General features: G+C 49.7%; 2 protein-coding genes and 1 long non-coding RNA gene across 4 annotated transcripts in view; 1 reads left to right on the top strand and 2 right to left on the bottom strand.

The window, feature by feature from the left end:
* Positions 1-19,297, bottom strand: part of LOC102969221 (neutrophil gelatinase-associated lipocalin-like) — a 38,496-nt gene extending 19,199 nt beyond the window's left edge. The window contains exons 1-7 of one of the 2 annotated variants that reach the window (XM_007094456.3): positions 19,056-19,294; positions 18,400-18,536; positions 16,927-17,006; positions 16,664-16,783; positions 16,345-16,446; positions 15,614-15,644; positions 15,304-15,440 (exon numbers count right to left, since the gene is read on the bottom strand). In XM_007094456.3, the coding sequence (XP_007094518.1) occupies positions 15,625-15,644; positions 16,345-16,446; positions 16,664-16,783; positions 16,927-17,006; positions 18,400-18,536; positions 19,056-19,193 (597 nt within the window). In that variant the 5' untranslated portion in view covers positions 19,194-19,294 and the 3' untranslated portion in view covers positions 15,304-15,440; positions 15,614-15,624. Of the gene's footprint in view, positions 1-15,303; positions 15,441-15,613; positions 15,645-16,344; positions 16,447-16,663; positions 16,784-16,926; positions 17,007-18,399; positions 18,537-19,055 lie in introns of those variants that run through there. The other variant, XM_015543052.2, reaches the window with a different exon arrangement.
* On the bottom strand, positions 1,591-5,195 carry LOC102968917 (neutrophil gelatinase-associated lipocalin-like). Its single transcript, XM_007094455.3, has 7 exons — positions 4,994-5,195; positions 4,339-4,475; positions 3,298-3,377; positions 3,035-3,154; positions 2,625-2,726; positions 1,908-1,938; positions 1,591-1,785 (listed from the first exon to the last, which is right to left on the bottom strand). The coding sequence occupies exons 1-6, from the start codon at positions 5,129-5,131 to the stop codon at positions 1,919-1,921; spliced, it is 597 nt and encodes a 198-aa protein (XP_007094517.1). The 5' UTR covers positions 5,132-5,195; the 3' UTR covers positions 1,591-1,785; positions 1,908-1,918.
* A 2,049-nt stretch (positions 19,298-21,346) lies between the features above and the next one.
* Positions 21,347-22,830, top strand: LOC122233280. The gene is made up of 3 exons (XR_006210828.1): positions 21,347-21,461; positions 22,196-22,250; positions 22,761-22,830. It is a non-coding gene; the product is annotated as an uncharacterized LOC122233280 (long non-coding RNA).
* Positions 22,831-23,184: the final 354 nt, after the last annotated feature.

The following is a 23,184-nucleotide window of genomic DNA, read 5'->3' as shown; positions in this document are numbered from 1 at the left end:
GGTGACAAGACTCCATCACTACAATAACTTCAAGTCAACAGATGATCCTTTCCACTCAAGGAGGTTCATAATCGTTGTCCACCTTGGATCCAGCTGCCTCTGCCTTCTATAGCTCTTCTATGTGTTCCCCAAATGATCAATATTGTCTCATGGGTAAAGATATCTCTTCACCCCTAAAGAGCAAAAAGAAGCTGCAGAGATGAGTCCTTCCACCTTCAACAGTCTTAAAGATGTAAGGGTTGGGGCGCCTGGGTGGCGCAGTCGGTTAAGCGTCCGACTTCAGCCAGGTCACGATCTCTCGGTCTGTGAGTTCGAGCCCCGCGTCAGGCTCTGGGCTGATGGCTCGGAGCCTGGAGCCTGTTTCCAATTCTGTGTCTCCCTCTCTCTCTGCCCCTCCCCCGTTCATGCTCTGTCTTTCTCTGTCCCAAAAATAAAAAACGTTGAAAAAAAAATAAAAAAAAAAACACAACAAAGGGGTACATGCACCCCCAATGTTTAAAAAAAAAAAAAAAGATGTAAGGGTGAAATTGTTTATGGAGAATATGATGAGGGAGCATAAGGCAAGCTGAGGGCAAAGTACAAGCTGGCATTACACCTCCCCTAACCCCAGGTGAGATATATGTGTGTGATATTCCTCAAGCACTCCAGGCTGCCCAAGAACAAAGGAAAGGAAAGAAAACAAATGGTTAACTGATAGAGATCACAGTCATATAGGACGTGAGTCTCCATCAGTTTATAAATATCATAGTAAATTAGAAGAAAAAGGCAATCTTATCAATAGCCTAATCTCCATGAAGCTATAAACTCAGTTTCCTGGAGCCCCCACATCACTCCTCCATAGGAATATGGGGGGAAAAAGGCAAGAAGGAAATGGCAGGAAATATTAAATTTCCTGATACACAGCAGCCCAGTGACAAATACTTGAGGCTGGCAGAGAAGAACATTTCACCAGAAACTCCCTACTGTCTTAATGTTGATGTTTGCTAGAGGGAAAAATACCTTAGCCTGACAATAGCTAGGCCTCCAGTATTCTGTAAATCTTCTTTAGCATATGAAAATCTCTTAGGAAACTACCTTGACTTTACTGCCTCCAACTTGAGTATATAAGCAGTCACTCTTCACATCCCCAGGGCAGCTCTTTCTGCCCATGGATCCTGTCCCTGTACTTTAATAAAATCACATTTTTGCACCAAAGATGTCTTCAAGAATTCTTTCTTGGCCTTTGGCTGTGGAACCCACCATCACCCCAAAACATCATCACTGGTGAAGTGGGGGGTGAGAGCACCTTGGCCCCCCAACTCTCTCCAGCATCCTGACCCTGGCTGGGCCTCTGCCATTGGACCTACTGGCTGAACATGGGTGTGAGATGTGCCCCATCAGTGTGCTAGGAGGCAGGCGTAAGTGAGGGTGCTGGTTGTCTGGTGCTGGGCCTGGGGTTGGGAGCTAGAGGTATTCTGTCAGAGCTGGACTCTGCTTCTGTGGTCCCCTATCTTCCTGGGGACAACACTTCCTGGGAGTGATGCCATTAGGAGCCTACCCTTTATTCTTTCCCCTCTCAGAGGGCCCAGAGGTCAAGAAACACAGAATGGGGACCAGAGGACATGTGTTTATTTAGCAAGCAAGAGTGGTTCCATCAGCAGGGCAGCCTGGAAGCAGCTGGTGGGTTGTGTAATGAGAAGGGTCCCCTGGCTCTCTCAGTGGTGTCCAGGCTTGTAGGTACAGCAGGGCAGTGCCCTGGGCAGAAGTCGATGAGAGGTGGATGGTGTGGAGAGAGCCAGAGGGCACCTGAGAGGGAGTCAGGGGAATAGAGAGGGCAGCAGTTCTGGGAAGGTGAGACAAAGGCAGACCTGGGACCCCCTCCCAGCTGCATCCTGGCTCCAATCAGCCCCCTCTGCAGCCATACTTACCGCACGATTGCTCACTTATCCATGCACTGATCTGTGGGGGAATGAGTGGTTAGTATGGACAGGGGTGTGTGGGGGGGATCCCTGACCTTCAGGGCCTCTGCACTGCCCCTCGGCTGCCCTGGGCCCCAGGCTGGTTCAGCCACAGAAGGTTCCCCTCAGGGATGGTACAGCAGAGGGCTGGATGATGGGGCAGGGACTCGGGGAGAGGCCTGAGGACAAGCAGACCTGGGTGACCCCTGTTCTCCAAAGGAGGCAGGTGAGGCCCAGCCACAGTTCTGATTGGGCACCAAGCCTTCTGCCTGTTTACCTGCTGAGTCCTGACAGACCCTCAGCCTTGGGGAGGCACCTGCCCAGGCCAGGCTGCCTGAAGACAAGGGTGCCTCCCAAGTCAGTGGTAAGTCAGCCCCAGGACAAAGGTAAGATGGCCCAGGACAAACACACCTGGGTGGAGGGGGAGGTGGCCAGGCAAGGAGACTGAGGAAACTTGGCCCCATGCCTCCAATTCTCATGTGGGCAGGCCCGAGCTAGTGTGAGGGAGGAACACTTGGGTCCCAGGACTCTGGTTGCAGCAGGGTCTTACTTAATGTAAAGTGGCTCCTGGGGCTCCAGTGACTACAGCAAGGACCTGCATCCCTTCTCTCCCCCCTTCCCTAGTGAGGCAACATCAGGCCTGGACAGTCTCCATATGCATTTGTCCTCTCCCCAGCTGGTGATTACCTATGCGGATAGGGAAGATGATGTGGTGATCTGTGAGGCCCAGGGATTTGGCAAAGCTGATGAAGTTTTCCTTCAGCTTAGGGGTCAGCTCCTTGGTCCTCCCTGTGGCCAAGATGGCTGGTGAGTCACTAGCAGAAGCTCCATATATATTGTTGAAAGCATGAACGAGGTGTCAGACCCCCTCCTTATTGAGGGGTTCTGTGGATGACCACTCTCCCACCTCCCGGATCTCCATAAATATTGTGGAATCCGTGAACGATGTGTCAGACCCCTCCCTCCTGAGGGGTCGGTGGAAAGACCCCTCTCCCGTCTCCCAGGGCTCAGAGTGAAGGGGACCTTGGGTTGGGTGCAATGGGCCTCTTCTCCCCCAGCATGACCAAGACCTGGGGCCCAGAGGAGGTAAGACCCACCATAGAGGGTGATCTTGAAGTACTCCTGGTTTCTGTAAATTTTCTTGAAGAACAACATGGCAAACTGGATGTAGTCTGTGGCCGCCACTCGTAAAACATACCTCTGGATTCCAGTGTATCCTGTATGGTGGATGGTGAGATCTCAGCCTGCCCTGGCTGTGCAGAGGGAGCTATTGACTCTTCCCCTGCCTCCATAGGATGGTGTCTGTGTAAAGGGGCAGGGAGGTCCATGCCCGCGAGGACCCACCCCACTTAGGACTCACGCTCAATGTTGCCTAGGGTGTATTGGCCTCGCCGCGAAGTTGGGATGAAAATTCTGAGCCAGTGGTCACAGGTTTGGTTCCTGTGGAGGAAGAGATAGGTAGGTAAGAGGGTGACAGCCAACAGTGCCACACACCTATTCTTATCTTGCGGGATCCCGCTGTAACCTCTCCTGGGGTAAATCACCACTGAGGCTCCAGTCTGCTGGATGCCAACACTCCCTTAGCTGTTGGGCCAACCCTGACCTCTCAGCGGTATCCCATCTTGTCCCCTGGCACCATAGAATCAATCTCCCAACATCTGTCTTTCTTCTGCTCCTTCTATGACAGATGCTCTAGCACCATCCCCAAGTGCCAGAGCCAGAAACCCAGAGGAGCTGGGTAAGCCTTGCCTCCCCTCTCTAGGTCCTAATCTGCCCCCACTCTGGTCATCTCCCACCTATGACTGATCAGCCTCCTGGGCTGCACACCATCATTCCTCTTCCTGCTGCAGCCACACCCACTCCTCACCAGTACCTGAGGCCCCCGCCACTGTGTTCACCGCCCCCTCCATACTGCTCATCAGCTCCTGCTCAGGGCAACCATGCAATGGCTTGCTGTTTCTTGAAGAAGTGGTTCTCTCTGACTCAGTCCAGCATCCCTGCCACGAAGGTCCCAGGCCTCCTTCTGATGCAGGTTGGTTCCTCAAGGCTCAGCCTACAGACCACCTCCCTGGAAGCTCTTGACAAAGCCCTAGGTGGGATCCCAGGCTGGATCCAGTGACCCTCCTCCCATTCTAGGACACCTATTCTCTCTTTGTCTTGTTTCCTGATGACAGTCTGTGTCCATTCCCAGGACTGTCTTCTGTCTGTGCTGAAGTGACCGAGAAATGTTGATCCAGTGAATGAAAGAAGGAATAAATACAGGGACCCAGTACCCAGCGGTAAGATGAATGATCATTTTTCAGCTATGGTCACCCCTCGGCTATGACATCAGTCTGCCTCTTGGACCCCCACAGCAGCCCTCTAGGCCCCCCATGTTCCCGTCGAAGGTGGTGGTACTCACCAGGCCAGGGTAGAGGTGACATTGTAGCTGTTGTCATCATTCAGCTCATAGGTGGTGGCGTAAATCTTAAACTGTCTGTGTTTTTCTTTATTAAATTCATTCCCTGCCAATCCTAAGACGTACCATTTCCCCTGGAACTACAATGGGGGCTGATGATAGGCAGAGCCAGGAGCAGCCCCAGGGGGCCCTCCTGCTCCATCCCTGCAGGCACCTCTAGGCAGCCTAGCCCAGAACCAGAAGCCCCTCTAACTGGGTTGCGGGCACCCAGACTGGCCACACAGGCTGGGCTGATGAACCTGGCAGGAGCTGGAGCTCATCAGGCCAGGCAGGAGCACTGAGTGTGTCAGAGAGAAGGTGACCCTTGGCAAGTGGTCAGCTGGCATCCCTGAGCCTCAGTTTCTTCATCATGTAGAGGGCCTGAAGATGTTCCCACCTTGTAAGAACTTCAGAGATATGGAAAAGAGTGTGGACCAGGGGAGTCTGCTCAGCTGACCCTCTTGTCAGCAAGGTTGGTGTGGATGGGGACACAGGGTGTGCCTTCCATCAGGGCACCAGAGGACAGACTGAGCTAAAGCCTGAGCCCCTCCTGTCTCTCCTCCCCTCTGTTCACACTCTTCTCAGGGCCTCCCTGCACCTGCCCCTCCAGGACCCTTACCTCCACATTCTGAAAGTCAGGCTGCAGAGGGACCCTGCGCAGAGGCGGGGCTGGGATCAGGTTTGGGGTGGAGTCCTGGGCCTGGGTCTGCAAGACCCCCAGCAGGACAAGGCCCAGCCACAGGAGACCTAAGGCCATGACTTCAGGGCCAGGGAAGCTGGCACCACTCCGGATATCAGCTGAAAGAGGAGGTGAATGAGGAGGCTTCTGGGGGGATGCTATTTATGGTCTCTGTGGCCAATGGCTCACCCCAGGGTGGAGCGACTTATCCTTTGCCAAATCCTGGATTGGTGAGGCAATTGCTAGTATCTCGTGCTGAAGATCATGGTAAGTTTTTGCCCTTCCCCCAGGTCAGGATTATGCAAGATGAAGGGCAGGAAGGTCCAGGAGGCTGGAGGATGCATTCCCCATATCTCCACATCTCTGGTGGGGACAGTGACTCCCTCCACACTCTCTTCTCCCTGGTTAGCACTGTGTGAGGACAGTGGTCTCTGATCTGGACCAGCTGTCATCTCTGACCTCCAGGAGCCTCTCAGCTGGGGCCAAGTGCAGGGTGGAGTAACTGGGGTGGCATCCCTTTTCTGTATCTGATGAAAGCGGAGAATACCTCGCATCAACAGAGCCCATTTTGCTTCGTGATTCTCCAAAGGGAAGGGAAGGAGAGGCAGCTGAAAGAGGACATTCCTGGTAGGGATGGACAGAGTGTACCCTGTGCCGCTCATGAAGCCCAATCCTGGCCCTCCCAGGGACCCACCCCAGGCTCTGGCACAGGGTGAGACACCCTTCCCCTCCCCCCACCACCAAAGGCCTACTGGGGAGTGTTCCTGATGAGGGAGCATAAGGCAAGCCGAGGGCAAAGCACATGATAGCATGCCCCTCCTCCCAGGTGGGATCTGTGTGATATTCCTCAGGTATTCCTGACTGCCCTATAACAAAGGAAAGGAAAGAAATCAAATGGTTAAGTGATAGAGATCACAGTCCTGCGGGACGTGACTCTCTCCATGTCCTAGTAAATTAGGAGAAAAAGGATATCTTATCAATAGCTGAATCTCCAGAAACTTATAAACTTATAAAGCCCAAATATCACCCTCCCTCCATAGTCATATGGGGAAGAAAGGCAAGAAGGAAATGGCACATGGTATTAAATTTCATTATGACCTGCAGCCCATTAACAAATACATGAGGCAAAAATGGAGTATAACATTTCTCCACGTATTCCCTAGTGTCTGCATGTTAATGCTTTGCTAGAGGACAAAACCACCTTAGCTTGACAACAGCTAGGCCTCCTGTAATGTGCCAGTGTTCTTGAGCATATGAAAATCCCTTTAGGAACTTCCTCTTGACTTTATGGCCCCCAACTCCATGGTATATAACCAGTCACTCTTCACAACCCCAGTGTAGCTCTTTCTGCCCAAGGGTCCTGTCCATGTCCTTTAATAAAATCACCCTTTGTGCACCAAAGACATCTGATGAATTCTTTCTAGGCCATGAGCTCTGAATCCCCACCATTCCAAAACCCCACAATTCCCATCTTGAGTAAGCCCCTCCCCTCTTCCATGTCCCATTGGCAGGGTGAACCCAGACCTCAGCTGGCCCCTAAGAGACTTGGCCCCTCTTGTGGGCCCAGTGGAGAGAAACCCCAACTTGGCATGCCAGCCGCAAATAAGACAGCTTGACAGAGCAGAGCTCTAAGCCTATAGTCCCAGCTCCATCCTGGTGGGGGTCACTGGGGAACATGCATCTGCACTGTGTGAAAAGAGGTGGTGGGCTGGGGCCCCAAGGAGGGCTCTCTACCCTGCCACACTGGACACCAGGAACCTTGGGTCACAGTGAGTGTTAGGACTCAGCCTCATCCTTGAGAGATCATTGATACCACCTGCCATCTCTGGTTATAGTTTTGGGCTGTGGAGCCCAGGTCCTTAGGCCTGGACCCCAGAAGTGTTCCTGCCATGGCTGATCCCAGCTTTGTCCTGGAGGGAAATAATTTCCTCATGAGGGCTTGGCCATCCCAGTCCCTGCCCAGTCCCTGGGCAGTGTCTCCAAATGTCACCACAAGGGCCAGGGCTGACAGAATGCCTGATCTGAGGCTAACCTGAGGGTTCACTGCATCACATGAGACTCCTGGAGTCTCATTGGCTCTCCCACCTGCTGTAAGGGAACCAGCTCCCCTGGCGTGGTCTTTAGGTGGTGGGCCCTGAGAGAGGAGACTCTGGGTAAAGAGGGAGCATATGGCAAGGTGAGGGCGATGTAAAACTAGAACCCCCTACATCCCCCCCCCCCCCCCCCCCGCCGTGGGATATGTGTGACATTCCTCTGGCTGCCCAAGAACAAAGGAAAGGAAAGAAAACACATGGTTAACTGATAGAGATCCCAGTCATGCAGGACATGAGTCTCCATCAGTTTACAACTATCTTAGTAAATTAGAAGAAAAAGGCAATCTTACCAATAGTCTCATCTCCAGAAGCCTATCGACTCACTTTCCTGGAGCCCCTATTAACACCCTACCCTCCATGGTGATGTGGGGAAGAAAGGCAAGAAAGAAATGGCAGATAAAATTAAATTTCTGATACCCTGCAGCCCAGTGACAAATCCTTGAGGCAAATACCGAGTACAACAATGTCTCCAGGAATCCTTACCATTCCTAATGTTAATGCCTTACTAGAGGTAAAACAACCTTAGCTTGACCATAGCAAGGCCTCAGGTACCTTAGGAGTCCTCATAAGCATGTCAGAGTCCCTCTGGACACCTCCCTCCCTTTTCACTTTACTTCCCACAACTTCATAGTATATAGTCCGTCACTCTTCACAACCAGAGTGCAGCTCTTTCTGCCCATGGGTCCTGTCCACGTGCTTTAATAAAATCACTCTTTTTTGCACCAAACGCGTCTTCAAGAATTCTTTCTTGGCCATCGGCCCTGGAACCCCCTGCCCACTTCACTCAAAAACCCCATCTTTTGGTGTCCTATGTGGGGGTGAGTCTTTTCTTCTGGGCCCTGAGCATTTGTGCAAACCTGGTGAGTACTTTCTCTTATCGTCCTTTACGTTTATTTCTGGGGCTTTTCAAGGAGTATGGTGTTATTGGAACACTTTCCTGTCCATTGCTCAGTCTGCACTCCTCTAGCCCATGGCTACTCTATGGGGAGAAGAAGGCCTGCCTTTTGGCTGGAAGTGAGTCCCCAGGCTAGAATAATAAAAATACCCAGAAACTTGGGCCCTCTCTTTCTTCCTGTCATTACATATTATTGTCTGCCTTGGGCACGGAACAGCCACCTAAGTGACTAGCATGTGAGGTTTCCTCCTCATTAGTATAACGTGATCCCTTCCACATTCCTGGTCTAGCTGTTTCTGGCTATGGGACCTCCCCCGTTACTGTTGAAAACAGTACCTGATTGAATTAAAACCCAACTGGGGACCATTTCCTAGGAAGTTGGCTGTAAAGGCTCTATGTGTTGGAATGTCACATGGAACATGATCAGTTTCTGTCTTCATTGTTTTTGGTCAATGTCCTCTACTAACTACTACTTAAATAGAAAATTGGGCAATTCTCCCTTGTAAAACTTTTCCAGTGTTTTCCATGGGTTAAAAACGGTGGTTTCTTCAGCCTTCTCAGCAAGGCAAAGTAGGTCCATCTGCTGGCTCCTATTTGTAGCCTAGGATACAATGGGAAAGCGGGGGAGGGGGGTACCAGCATTCCTCCTACAGATGCCCTTAGTATTTGGTCGGTGACAATAGCGATTTGGTTAAAGGTACACCTCGGGTCACTATGACACCTCAGGAACCTCTGATATATCCTCTGCAGAGGACACCACATGGGAGTTTGGGGGACATCTTTTTGTGGTAATGGATCTTCTCTACTTTTCTGTCTCTAGGAGGACAGGAGCTTGTCCTCAGTCCCCAAGGACTCTCCCTTGGGATGTCTTTCAACCCACTAGAAGCAATTTGGATTGCAAAATTTAGGAAAGGACTGATGTCCTGTAACATTGTGTGGTCTTGTAGGATCTAGCAGCTAAATTTCTTCTGCAGGAAACAAGGTCAATGGATGGAAGTACCCAAGGTCCAGGCCTTCACAGCTCTAAGTCAGGACCCGGATTGAAAGGCCTGAATGTATTTGCCAAAGGCCGGATTGAATGTATTTGCCCAAATGTGTTCGGCTAGTAAACTCCCTCCTGACATTGTGGATGTCCTAACAGTCCTCCTCCTGATGGAATTCGGTTGCTAGAGGAAACAGGCCATCCACGACAAAGGAGGATGCTGACTGCTTCTCTGTTCCTCCTCCTAATAGATGTGGGGGCCTCTCACTCATTCATTTCCTGAGTTATCGTCTATAATTGAAATCAACTGTGGTTAGTCTACCTCGGGTTGGGGACTTTAAAGAATATTCTCAAGCAGCTGCCCTTCTCACTTTGTTTCAAGGAAATCCCCCAACTTCTCTAGCAAGACATAGACTCCCTATTTCAACTTTGGTGGAAATCAAACAAACAAAAAGACAGAAAAAAAAAAATGGGATCTCCTCTTTCCCAGCTGACAAGGTTTAGAACTGGGAATCCTCTTTCTCTGCCTTCTGGCACTTCACCTTTTCTGCCTTCCCTTCTCCCTCCTCCTATTTCTGCATCACCTTCCGTGTGACCTACATAACTGCCTTCTATACCATCCTCTCACCTCGATGTCAAGGAGGGATGAGCACCCCCTTGGATCACCCACTTCAGATTCCCCTACTGCTGTCCTAGGTAAAAAAGTGACAATGGGGAACAAACTGGCCTTTAAGTGAACGCAGGTGGAACATATTCGGTGTTTAATATTATTTAAATTTGTTAGTTTAACTAAGATAGACATGTATTTAGAGTTATTGGCATCAAATACGAAACTTTTATTCTGCCAAGATTTCCTAAAGGCCAAATAAGCTCATGTTGTCTCTGTTGCAATGTGTTAGCAACAAGATGACTTAAAATAATGGTTAATTTTGTTTATCTCAAAGTTTTCATAGATAATTGTTAAGACAGCTTTCAATGTCTTTGGTAATCTGACACTTGAATAAATGGGATTGAATTCACTGGATATCTAGGTCTTTTCCAAATAGAATGGAGTGCTAAAGCATTGATTGCTGAATATAGGTTTCTGCTTTTGACTTCTTATTGCAGAGAAACTAAGAACATTTGGGTCTATTGGAAAACATGGTTTATGCTTAATTGATTCATTAATTTTCCATCTAAAGGATTCTGGTGTAACAGTTTACAAATGGTTACTACTTAGTCTCAGCTGGAGACCAAGGTTGCTAAGAGTCAAAATTCTGCTAAATGTAATTAAGACTGATGGAAATAAGGAAAGCAACTCTATATGTAAAAAAGTATGAATGTGTAAAAAAGAAGGAATGGAAATATATTTTTTTGTTGCAGGTAAAAGAAAGTAACTTTGTCCTAAATGAGACTGGTTTGGAGAAAAATGGCTTGGGATAAAATTTGAATGCAAAGGAAAGTCGTAGAAGGTTCATGAAGGGAAATCTTTTTTTTTTTTTTTTTTTTAATATATGAAATTTACTGTCAAATTGGTTTCCATACAACACCCAGTGCTCATCCCAAAAGGTGCCCTCCTCAATACCCATCACCCACCCTGCCCTCCCTCCCACCCCCCATCAACCCTCAGTTTGTTCTCAGTTTTTAACAGTCTCTTATGCTTTGGCTCTCTCCCACTCTAACCTCTTTTTTTTTTTTTTTTTTTTTTCCTTCCCCTCCCCCATGGGTTTCTGTTATGTTTCTCAGGATCCACATAAGAGTGAAACCATATGGTATCTGTCTTTCTCTGTATGGCTTATTTCACTTAGCATCACACTCTCCAGTTCCATCCATGTTGCTACAAAAGGCCATATTTCATTTTTTCTCATTGCCACGTAGTATTCCATTGTGTATATAAACCACAATTTCTTTATCCATTCATCAGTTGATGGACATTTAGGCTCTTTCCATAATTTGGCTATTGTTGAGAGTGCCGCTATAAACATTGGGGTACAGGTGTGAAGGGAAATCTTTGGAAAGGAATTTTATGTGTGATTAGGACAGACTATGTTGCAGAATGGATTTTTTAAAGTACACTGGTATAAGGTTGAAATTCTGCTTTTCTCTCTGTTCAAAAAACAAAGTTTTTTGGATTGTTTATCTCTTGATACAAAGAAAAAAATATACATATATATGTATGCATGTATACAAAGGATTGTATTCTCTTTTGTCTGCTGGGAAAACCACAGCTTTACCTTATGCCCTTATCAGGTCTTTAATCACTTAGTTAAGATTTCTCACTGTTAAAGGAGGTTAACTTTTGCTGACAAGTATATAACCCTACATATTTGCCTTTGGAATCTCTTAATGCCATCTTGGTTAAATACATAATTTAAAGCTTTAAGATTTGTAATGATCTCAACCCCATTTCAGATGTGCTCTATACTTTGTAAGGTTTAACAAACTTCCCAGGATTTAAATTGTAAAAAAGTCTTTTTGACCAATGAGGACTTTTTATTTGGTATGTTAAGCGGAAGCCCTGTTAAATAATGGTAAATCTTAGGTGATACTGCTTGGGTAAATGCTGGAACTGTTCAAATGTATGTGCAATTCCTAAATCTCTAAATGAATATGCAAAAAATATCTTTCCTAAACCTGATCTAATGGTTGCTAGAAACCCACACCATATAAACCCAAAACACCTGGTTTATTTAAAGGATTGAAAGTCTAATACAACAGTGGGTTTAACTTCAAACTGGAAGAGCCCCTACTGGGTCATATTACGAACTCCCACTGCAATAAAGTTAGAGGGGCACACTTCATGGGCTCCTGTATCTAAAATAAAACCTGTGCCCCCTTCCCAGGAATTCAATGAGCAAACTAATCTGCCTTCTTATTCCTGTGAACCTGTGGAAGACCTCCAACTTCTCTGAGGATGGTTGTACCTTTCTTTTTCATCCTCTTTTCCCAATTTCTACTAACAATTCCTTCTTACAATGGGCCATTCAAAAGGATCACCACAGACATTTGAGATACAAGTCAAAAGACCAATGTGATTCCTGCTGCCTGTTCCCAGAAGCATCTGAGGATGCTTCAAGCCTAATGTCTAAAAAATCTCACCGGCAGCACTGGAAGACACTGGGCTTTTAATCTGCTCTAATAATTAACCTGTATTTTTCTTTTTTCTATAAAAGTACCTCTTTTTAATTACCTGATTGGTTACTAAACAAAACAGAGTCAATATGATGGCTATACATCACCTGTTACACAGTTAAAGAATTAAATGACTCTCAAAATACCATTATATTACTAAATACTAAAATAACTCAAGGGGCACCTGGGTGGCTCAGTTGGTTAAGCATCCGACTTCGTCTCAGGTCATGATCTCACGGTTTGTGAGTTCAAGCCCCACATCATGCTCTGTGCTGACAGCCTGGAGCCTGCTTTGGATTGTGTGTCTCCTTCTATCTCTGCCCCTTCCCCACTTGTGCTCTGTCTCTCTCTGTCTCTCAAAAATAAATAAATGTAAAAAAATTTTAAAATAAAATAAAATAACTCAAATGCATAAAACACTTCTACAAAACAGAATGGCATTAGATGTTTTAAGTGTTGCACAAGGTGGAACTTAAACTCTCATAACAACAAAACACTGTATATACATTCCGGAGTACCTCAAAAATATTTCTGGATTTCTAGCTATCATGACACTCACACTGGTGTATTAAATAACCCTTCTCTTTCCTTTAGTGATGAGTTAAACTCTTGGACCGAAGGATTTTGGTTAGATCCCAAAGGACTTTTCATTTGAGCTAATCTTGCTAGTTATTGTACTTGGTTTTACTGTTTTCTCCCACGTCTGTCTGCCTGGTGCCAGATTCCATAACTACAATAACTTCAAGCCAAGAGATGATCCTTTCTACTCAAGGATGTTCATACATGTTATCCACGTTGGATTCACCTGCCTCACCTTAATTTCCCTTTTTGTTCCCTGACGGGCCAATATTGACCTATAGATGGGGACAACTGTATGCCCCTACTCATCAGGAAGAAGTTACAGAAGGTGACACCTTCTTCCTTCAACAACCTTAAAGATATAAGGGTCAAAATTGTTCAGAGGAGATATGATTGAGGAGCGTGGAGCAAAATGAGGGCAAAACAGGCTGGCATATCTCCCCTCCCCCAGGTGGAATATCTGACATATTTCTCACACACTCCTGGCTACCCAAGAACAAAGGAAAGGCATTTAAATGCTTGCCATGGTGATGTAGGAAACTATTGGCAAGTCCTTTAAACCAGCAGAGTAACCTTCCTCTGGGATCTCAGCTGTCTCATTAATGACACTTTGCCAGGGGCAAAGAGAACCTTAGCTTAACAGTATCCCAACCTCCAGGATCCTGTAAATCTATTTCCTTTATCTCAACTGCCCCAAGGTATATGCTGGCAATCATACTCCAAGTTTATGATCCCACAATATGCATCTGAAGGGTCTCTCGACTGAGGTTTTATTCAACAGTAATAATGGTGTTTCCCTAGCAACAGCTAGCCCCTCAAGGTCCTGGAAACTTTGCTTCCAAAATACCTTAGAGACTTACTCTATCCCTGACCCCCTCTCTGCCTGAGGGTATATAGTCAGTTACCCATCACAACCCCAGTGCAGCTCTTCCTGCCCCTATGTCCTGTCCCCACACTTTAATAAAATCACCTTTTTGCACAAAACATCTTCCAGGAATATTTCTTGTCCATTGGCTCCAGACCACCACACAGAAAAACCCCAAAACGTCATCAGTATACATGCTAGATTACCACACAAATATTTCTGGATTCTAACTGACCTGAATACTCAAATTGGTGCTTTAAACAATTCCTCACTTTCCTTTCATGATTAGTTAAACTCCTGGACTTAAGGATTTTCATCAGTTACCAAAAGACTTTTATTCGGGCCGCTCTTTCTTGTTATTCTAATTACATTTGGCTGTTTTCTCTCCTGTCTCTCTGCCTGGTGACAAGACTCCATCACTACAATAACTTCAAGCCAACAGATGATCCTTTCTACTAAAGGAGATTCATACTCATTGTCCATTTTAGATCCAGCTGTCTCTGCCTTCTGTAACTTCCTACATGTTCCCCAACTGATCAATATTGACTCATAGGTAGGGACATCTCTACTCCCCTACTGAACAGGAAGAAGCTACAGAAGATGAGACCTTCCCCTTCAACAACCTTAAAGATGTAAGGGTCAAAATTGTTTAGGGGTGATATGACGAGGAAGAATAAGGCAAGCTGAGGGCAAAGTACAAGCTAGCATTACACCTCCCCCCACCCCAGGTGAGATGTGTGTGACATGCCTCAGACACTCCTGGCTTCCCAAGATCAAAGGAAAGGAAAGAAAACAAATGGTTAACTGATAGAGATCCCAGTCATGCAGGACATGAGTCTCCATCAGTTTATAAATATCTTAGTAAATTAGAAGAAAAAGGCAATCTTATCAATAGCCTAATCTCCAGAAACCTATAGACTCAGTTTCCTGGAGCCCCCACATCACCCCTCATAGTAATATGGGGAAGAAAGGCAAGAAGGAAATGGCAGGTAACATTAAATATCCTGATACCCTGCAGCCCATTGATAGATACTTGAGGCTGGCAGAGAAGAACATTTCTCAAGGAACTCCCTACTGTCTTAATGTTGATGTTTGCTAGAGAGAAAAATACCTTAGCTTGACAATAGCTAGGCCTCCAGTATTCTGTAAATCTTCTTTAGCATCGAAAATCTCTTTTAAAACTTCCCTTGACTTTACCTCCTCCAAGGCCATAACATAACCAGTCACTCTTCACAACCCAAGTCCAGCTCTTTCTGTCCATGGGTCCTGTCACCGTGCTTTAATAAAATCACATTTTTGACCCAAGTACATCTTCAAGAATTCTTTCTTGGCCCTTGGCTCCAGACCCTTCCATCACCCCACCCCTATCACCCTCCATCACTGGTTAAGTGGTGGTGAGATCACCTCGGCCCCCCAACTCTCCCCAGCTGCCTGGCCCTGCCTGGGCCTCTGCCACTGGACCTGTTGCAGGTGCCTGAACATGGGTGTGAGTTGTGCCCCAGCAGTGTGCTACAAGGCAGGGGCAAGTGACCACTCCTGCTGGTCTGGGGCTGGGCCTGGAGTTGGGAGCTAGAAGGGTTCAGTCAGAGCTGGACTCTGCTTCTGTGGCCTCAATCCCTTTCTGGAAACCACATTTCTTGGGAGTGATGCTAATAGGAGCCTTTGCTTTGTTCTTTTCCCTCTCAGAGGGCCCAGAGGTCAAAGAGCACAGACTAGGGACTAGGCGACACATGTTTATTTAGCAAACAAGGAGGGGTTCCATGAGCAAGACAGCCTGGGGAGCAGATGGTGAGCTGTGCAGTGAGAAGGGTCTCCACATCTCTCAGTAGCATCCAGGCTGGTGGAGACAGCTAGGTGGTGCCCTGGACAGAGATTGGAGGGAGGTCAATGGAGTAAACAGAGCCAGGGGGCACCTGAGAGGGAGTCAAGGGAATAGAGAGGGCAGCAGTGCTGGGCAGGTGGGACAAAGGCAGACCTGGGACCACCCCCCAGCTGCACCCTGGCTCCCATCAGCCCCCTCTCCAGCCATACTTACTGCACACTTGCTCACTCATCGATGCACTGATCTGTGGGGGACAGAGGGGTCAGTATGGACTGGGGTATGTGTGGGGGTCCCTGAGCTCCAGGGCCCCTGCACTGCCCCTGGGATACCCTGGGACTCAGCCTGGTCTAGCCACAGAAGTTCTGGGCCTTCCCTTCATAGACGGTACAGCAGAGGGCTGTATGATGAGGCAGGGACTCGGGGAGAGGCCTGAAGACAAGCAGACCTGGGTGACACCCATTCTCCAAAGGAGGCAGATGAGGCCCAGCCATGGTCCTGATTGGGCACCCAAGCCTTCTTCCTGTTTCCCTTTGAGTCCTGACAGACCCTCAGCCTTGGGGAGGCACCTGCCCAGACCAGGCTGCCAGAGGACAAGGGCGCCTGCCAAGTCAATGGTGAGCCAGCCCCAGGGCAAAAGGGGAGGTGGCCCAGGACAAACAGGCCAGGCAGGGAGGAGGAACAGGGAGAAATGGCCAGGTAAGGAGACTGGGGAAGCTTGGCCCCGGATGTGTAATACTCACGTGGGCAGGACTGAGCTATTGTGAAGGAGGAAACTTGGGAACAAGAACCCTGGGTGTGACAGGGTCTTCTTGAACCCAAAGTGGCTCCTGGAGCTCCAGTGACTACAGAAGGGCTCTGCCTCCCTCCTCTCCCCCATTCCCTAGTAAGGCAACATCAGGCCTGGACAGACCCCATGTGCCCTTCTCTCCCCAGCTGGTGATTACCGATGGGGATTGGGAAGATGATGTGGTCATCAGTGAGGCCCAGGGATTTGGCGAAGCTGATGAAGTTTTCCTTCAGCTCCTGGGTCAGCTCCTTGGTCCTCCCTGTGGCCAAGATGGCTGGTGAGTGGCTGGTGAAAGCTCCATGAATATTGTGGAACCCGTGAATGATGCCTCAGACCCCTCCCTCCTGAGGGGTCTGTGGAAAGACCTCTCTCCCGCCTCCCAGGGCTCAGAGTGAAGGGGACCTTGGGGGCTGGGTGTCGTGGGCCTCTTCTCCCCCAGCACGAACAAGAGCCGGGTCCCAGGGGGTAAGACCCACCATAGAGGGTGATCTTGAAGAACTCCCGGTTTTTGTAAACTTTCTTGAAGAACACCGTGGCAACCTGGTTGTAGTCTGTGGCCACCACTCGTACAGTGTAACTCTGGATTCCAGGGTAACCTGCATGGGGGACAGTGAGGGATCAGCCCACCCTGGCCAGGGAGAGGGAGCTATTGCTTCCTCCCCTGCCTCCACTGTTTGGCATCTGTGTGGAGGGGCAGTGAGGTCCTTGCCCCCGGAGACCCACTCCACTCAGGACTCACGCTCGATGTTGCCCAGGTTGAATTGGCCTGGCTGGAAACTTGGGAGGAAAGTTCTGATCCAGTGGTCACAGCGCTGGTTCCTGTGGAACAAGAGGTGTGTGGGTAAGAGGGTGACACCCCACCCTGCCACAGCAGGAGGCCCGCACGCCACCCCTCAGATGGGCCTCTCTCTTCCCCGCTGAGCACATCCCTGCCTGTCCCTGCCTACTCTGCCCTGAGCCACCTGATGCTCAGACTCTCCCTCTGCACCTGCTGTCCTTCCATCTTTGAGGCTGTTTCCCTTGGTGGACTTTCCTCTACACTGTCCCCTTACCCAAGGTATTTGTCTCCTATTTTTTTTTAACTTTTTAAATGTTCATTAATTTTTGAGACAGAGAAAGAGAGAGAGAGAGAAAGAGAGAGAGCCTGAGTGGGGGAGGGGGGAAAGAGGGAGACACAGAATGCAAAGCAGGCTCCAGGCTGTGAGCTGTCAGCACAGAGCCCTACACAGGGCTCAAACTCAAAACTGTGAGATCATGACCTGAGACAAAGTCAGAGGCTTACCCGACTGAGCCACCCAGGGGTCCCCTGTCCCCTATGCCTTTCTTGTGGCTTCCTGCTATAACCTCTCCTGTGGGAATCAACAGAGGCTCCAGTCTGCTGGATGCCAACACTCCCTTAGCTGTTGGGCCAACCCTGACCTCTCAGCTGCATCCCATCTGGTCCCCTGGGAACCCAGAGCCGATCTCCCCACACCTGCCCTTCTGCTCCTTCCATGACCAATGCTCTAGCCCCATCCCCAAGTGCCAGAGCCAGAAACCCAGAGGAGCTGGGTAAGCCTTGCCTCCCCTCTCTAGGTCCTAATCTGCCCCCACTCTGGTCATCTCCCACCTATGACTGATCAGCCTCCTGGGCTGCACACCATCATTCTTCTCCCTGATACAGCCACACCCACTCCTCACCAGTACCTGAGGCCCCTGCCACTGTGTTCACCGCCCCCTCCATACTGCTCATCAGCTCCTGCTCAGGGCAGCCATGCAATGGCTTGCTGTTTCTTGAAGAAGTGGCTCTCTCTGACCAGTCCAGCAGTCCTGCCACGAAGGTCCCAGGCCTCCTTCTGATGCAGGTTGGTTCCTCAAGGCCCATCCCACAGACCACCTCCCTGGAAGCTCTTGACAAAGCCCTAGGTGGGATTCTAGGCTGGATCCAGTGACCCTCCTCCCATTCTAGGACACCCTGTTCTCTTTGTCTTGTTTCCTGATGACAGTCTGTGTCCATTCCCAGGACTGTCTTCTGTCTGTGCTGAAGTGACTGAGAAATGTTGATCCAGTGAATGAAAGAAGGAATAAATACAGGGACCGATTGCCCAGCGGTAGGATGAATTATCATCTTTCAGCTTTGGTCACCCCTTGGCTATGGCATCAGTCTGACTCCTGGACCCCCACGGCAGCCCTCTAGGCCCCCCATATTCCCATAGGAGGTGGTGGCTCTTACCGGAGCAGGGTGGAGGTGACATTGTAGCTGTTGTCTTCATTCAGCTCATAGGTGGTGGCATACATCTTGAACTGGCTGTTTTCTTCTTTATTAAATGCGTTCCCTGCCAGTCCTACGACGTACCATTTCCCCTGGAACTACAATGGGGGCTGATGATAGGCAGAGCCAGGAGCAGCCCCAGGGGGCCCTCCTGCTCCATCCCTGCAGGCACCTCTAGGCAGCCTGGCCCAGAACCAGAAGCCCCTCTAGCTGGGCTGCTGGGACCCAGACTGGCCATACAGGCTGTGCTGATGAAGCCAGCAGGAGCCATTAGGCCAGGAGGGAGCCCTGAGTGTGTCAGGGAGAAGGTGACCCTTGGCAAGTGGCCAGCTGGCTTCCCTGAGCCTCAGTTTCCTCATCATGTAGAGGGCCTGAAGGTTTTCCCACCTTGCAAAGACTGCAGGGATTTTGGAAGAGAGTGTGGACCTGGGGAGTCTGCTCAGCTGACCCTCTTGTCAGCAAGGTTGGGTGTGGATGGGGGCATGGGGTGTGCCTTCCATCAGGGGACCCGAGGGTAGACTGAGCTAAAGCCTGAGCCCATCCTGCCTCTCCTCCCCTCTGTTCACACTCTTCCCGGAGCTTCCCTGCAGCTGCCCCCCACTCCCCAGGCCTCTTACCAGCTCATCCTGGAAGTCGGGCTGCAGAGGGACCCTGAGCAGAGGCGGGGCTGGGATCAAGTTTGGGGTGGAGTCCTGGGCCTGGGTCTGCAGGGCCCCCAGCAGGACAAGGCTCAGGCATAGGAGACCTAGGGCCATGAATTCAGGGCCAAGGAAGCTGGCACCACTCTGGATATCAGCTGAAAGAGGAGGTGAGTGAGGAGGCTTCCGGAGGGCCCCTTTTATGGTCCTGCTGGGCAATGGTTACCCCAGGGTGGAGCAACTTATCCTTTGCCAAATCCAGGAAGGGTGAGGCAATTGCCCGCAAATCATGCTTAAACTTTTGGCAAGCTCTCTGCTCTTTTCCCCAGGTCAGTATTATGCAAGATGAGGGGCAGGAAGGTCTGGGAGGTAGGGAGGGGGCTTTCCCCATATCTCCACATCTGTGGCAGGGACAGTGAGTCCTTCTACACTCTCTTCCCCCTGGATAGCACTGTGTGTGGTCAGGGGTCTCCGATCTGGACCAACTGTCATCTCTGACTGCCAGGAGCCTCTCTGCTCTGGCCCAAGGGTAGGATGGCGTAAGTGCAGTGGGGTCCCCTTCCTGCACCTGATCAAAGCAGAGAATGCCCACATCAACAGAGCCATGCTGCTTTGTGGGTCTTGAAAGGGAAAGGAAGAGAAGGGAAGGGAAGGGAAGGGAAGGGAAGGGAAGGGAAGGGAAGGCAGGTGAAAGAGGACATTCCTGGTAGGGACGGACAGAGTGTACCCTGTGCTGTTCAGAGTGTACCCTGCCCAGTTCCTGGCCCTCCCAGGGACCCACCCCAGGCCCTGGCACAAGGTGAGACACCCTTTCCCTGACCCCACAACCAAAGGCCTGCTGGGGAGTGTTCCTGATGAGGGAGCATAAGGCAAGCCAAGGGCAAAGCACATGATAGGATGCCTCTCTCATCCCAGGTGGGATCTGTGTGGCATTCGTCAGGCACTCCTGGCTGCCCAAGATCAAAGGAAAGGAAAGAAATCAAATGGTTAAGTGATAGAAATCACAGTCCTCCATCAGTTTACCTATGTTCTGGTAAATTAGGAGAAAAAGGGAATCTTATCAGTAGCCTAATTTCCAGAAACCTATACTCAGTTTCCTGGACCCTGAACATCACCCTCCTCTCCATAGTTATACGGGGAACAAAGGCAATAAGGAAATGGGAGACTGGGGCACCTGGGTGGCTCAGTCGGTTGAGCCTCCGACATCAGCTCAGGTCATGATCTCATGGTTCATGTGTTCAAGCCCCGCATCGGGCTCTGTGCTGACAGCTTGGAGCCTAGAGCCTTATTCAGATTCTGCGTCTCCCTCTCTCTCTCTGTTCCTCCCCTGCTCTCACTCCATCTCTCTCTCTCAACAATAAGTATTAAAAAAATTTTTTTAAAGAAGGAAATGGGAGATAATTTCTTTATGATCTGTAGCCCATTGACAAATTCTTGAGGCAAATATGGAGTATAATATTTCTCCAGGAATTCCCTACTGTCTCTTGACCATAGGAAAATCCCTTTAGAAACTTCGCTTGACTTGATCTCCCCAACCCCATGGTATCTAACCAGTCTCTCTTCACAACCCCATGCAGCTCTTTCTGCCCTAGAATCTTGTCTCTGTGCTTTAATAAAATCACCTTTTGTGCACCAAAGATGTCTCAAGAATTGTTTCTTGGCTGTCAGGTTCAAAGTCCCACCATTCCCATCTTGAGTCAGCCCCTCCCCATCTCCATGCCTCATTGGTAGGGTGAACCCAGACCTCACCTGGCTCCTAAGGGACTTGGTCCCTCCTGTGGGCCCAGTGGACAGAATCCCCAAGCTGGGCATGCCGGCCATAAATGGGACAGCTTGACAGAGCAGAGCTCTGAGGCTCCAGTCCCAGTTCCATCCTGGGAGGACAATGGGGGACGTGCATCCTCACTATGTGAAAAGGGGTGAGGGGCTGGGGCCCCAAGGGGGGCTCTCCCTGCTGCTCTGGACACCGGGAACCTTGGGTCACAGTGAGTGCTAGGACTCAGCCTCATCCTTGAGAGGTCACTGGGAGGTCACCTGCCATCTCCGGCCATAGTCTTTGGCTGTGGAGCCCGGGGGCTCCCCAGAAGTGTTCTCGCCGTGGCTGATCCCAGCTTTGTCCTGGAGGGAAACAGTTTCCTCATGGGGGCCTGGCTGTCCATGGAGGTAGCGATGGGTCTCACACCCTGGGCAGTGTCTCCTAGATGTCACAAAGAGGGCCAGCACTGACAGAATGCCTGACCTGAGGCTGTCCTGAGGGCTCACTGGCCTCAGATGACACTCCTGGGGATCTCAGGGGCTCTTCCACCTGCGCGGAGGAACCAGCTCCCCTAGCATGGCCTTTGGGTAGTGCGCCCCGAGGGAAGGGACTCCGGGGGTACTGAGGTGGTGAGTAGGGGATGGCTTCCACCTCCCTGAAGCCAGAAAGGCCCGCAAGGGATCCCTGCCCCCTCAGGCCTGTCAGGGTGATGAAGGCAGGAAGTGAGAATGAGCAAAGCTTTGGGGTATGATGTTGCCATCAAAGCCCAAGTGCCCTCGAAGGCACCAGTGGCCACCCCCCACCCCCGTCATCTCCACTTACAGTTCCATGAACTCCACCCCTGCTCCTCTCCTTGACCTTAGAAGGTATCTCTGAGTTTGCATGACTTCTAGATGTAGATGGCTAGAGCTCCAGAGAATTTTTTTTTTTAAGTTTAATTAGTAATTTCAAGAGAGATAGAGACAGCATAAGCCGGGGAGGGACAGAGAGAGAAGGAATCCCAAGCAGGCCCCCCACTGTCAGCACAGAGCCCGACGGGCAGCTCCATTTCACGACCATGAGATCATGACCTGAGCCGAAACCAAGAGGCAGATGCTTAACCAACTGTGCCACCCAGGCGCCTAACTAGGGGAGAGGCAGTGCTCTGGATCACCAAGGAGTCACTGGACAGAATATTCTAGACTTGAAATGTCATGAGGTAGAATGGCCAATGCTCCTTTGGTATTAATTCACACCTCTGCTCGCCAGGGTATGAACTAGGGAGGGGTTAGGGCCCGGTCTGCAGCCTGAGAAAACCAGGGCCAGGTGCAGGAAGGGACAAGGCCCAGCTCATGGGCCCCCGTTTGAAACCTGACTCTCCTAGGTGCTGCCCACCCGCTGCCAGTTTTCCCCTCTGTAAAGACAGCTGCAGACAAACCGTAAGAGACTCTTAAATACAGAGAACAAACTGAGGGTTGCTGGCGGGGTGTCGGGCATTAAGGAGGGCCCTTGTTGGGATGAGCGCCGGGTATTATATGTAAGTGATAAATCACTAAATTCTATTCCCATATTATTACACTATATGTTAACTAACTTGGATTTAAATTTTAAAGAGAGAGACAGAGAGAGAGAGAGAGCTGCCCTGCAAATTCTGTGAGGTGTTGAAAAGAAAACCATAGGCCCAAAATGGATTCACTTATGTTAAGGGCCCCGTCTCTGCGAGCTAAGACCTAATACCTAATCTCACTGCAGTTTCGGTCCCCCTGCCCCCACCACGTAACCTTTAACTGGTTGGAATGGAATTTCCTGGTCAGCACAATTAAACTTACTGATAGACCCTTCCCGTTTCCGATAGGAGGGTAACCTTGCCTAAAACAATGGATTCTTTGATAATAATTTCCTTTTCTCTATTCCTTCTCTACCTTTAAAAAACCTTTCCTTTTCTGCAGCTCAACAAAGCTCCTCTCTCTCTATTTACTAGATGGGATGCTGCCTGACTCATGAATCATTCAATAAAACCAATTTGATGTTTCAAATTACTCAGGTGAATTTTTGTTGTTTAATGGAGGCCATGCACACACACACACACACACACACACACACACACACACAGGGTGTCTCTACACAAGGCCATCTCGGAGTTTCTGATCAAACCCATTCTTCTCTCTGTGTTGGCTCCAGGCCTATCTCAGGCCCACTGGCCTTGTCTCTCTGTTCTCATCTCTGTGTGGTCTGGCCTCAGCTGACACCTGGTGATAGCCATCTTATCACCCCTTCCTCACCTAGCTGCCTCTGCCCTCCTCCACTGGCTCAGCCCAGGAGCCAAGGGAAGGGAGAAGAGTGAAGGGGATGAGGCCTGTCCACGGATTTGAG

This window comes from Panthera tigris, chromosome D4, assembly GCF_018350195.1.
Source record: "Panthera tigris isolate Pti1 chromosome D4, P.tigris_Pti1_mat1.1, whole genome shotgun sequence".
Classification (NCBI taxonomy): domain Eukaryota; kingdom Metazoa; phylum Chordata; class Mammalia; order Carnivora; family Felidae; genus Panthera; species Panthera tigris.
This window is presented reverse-complemented; position numbering and strand designations above follow the sequence as displayed.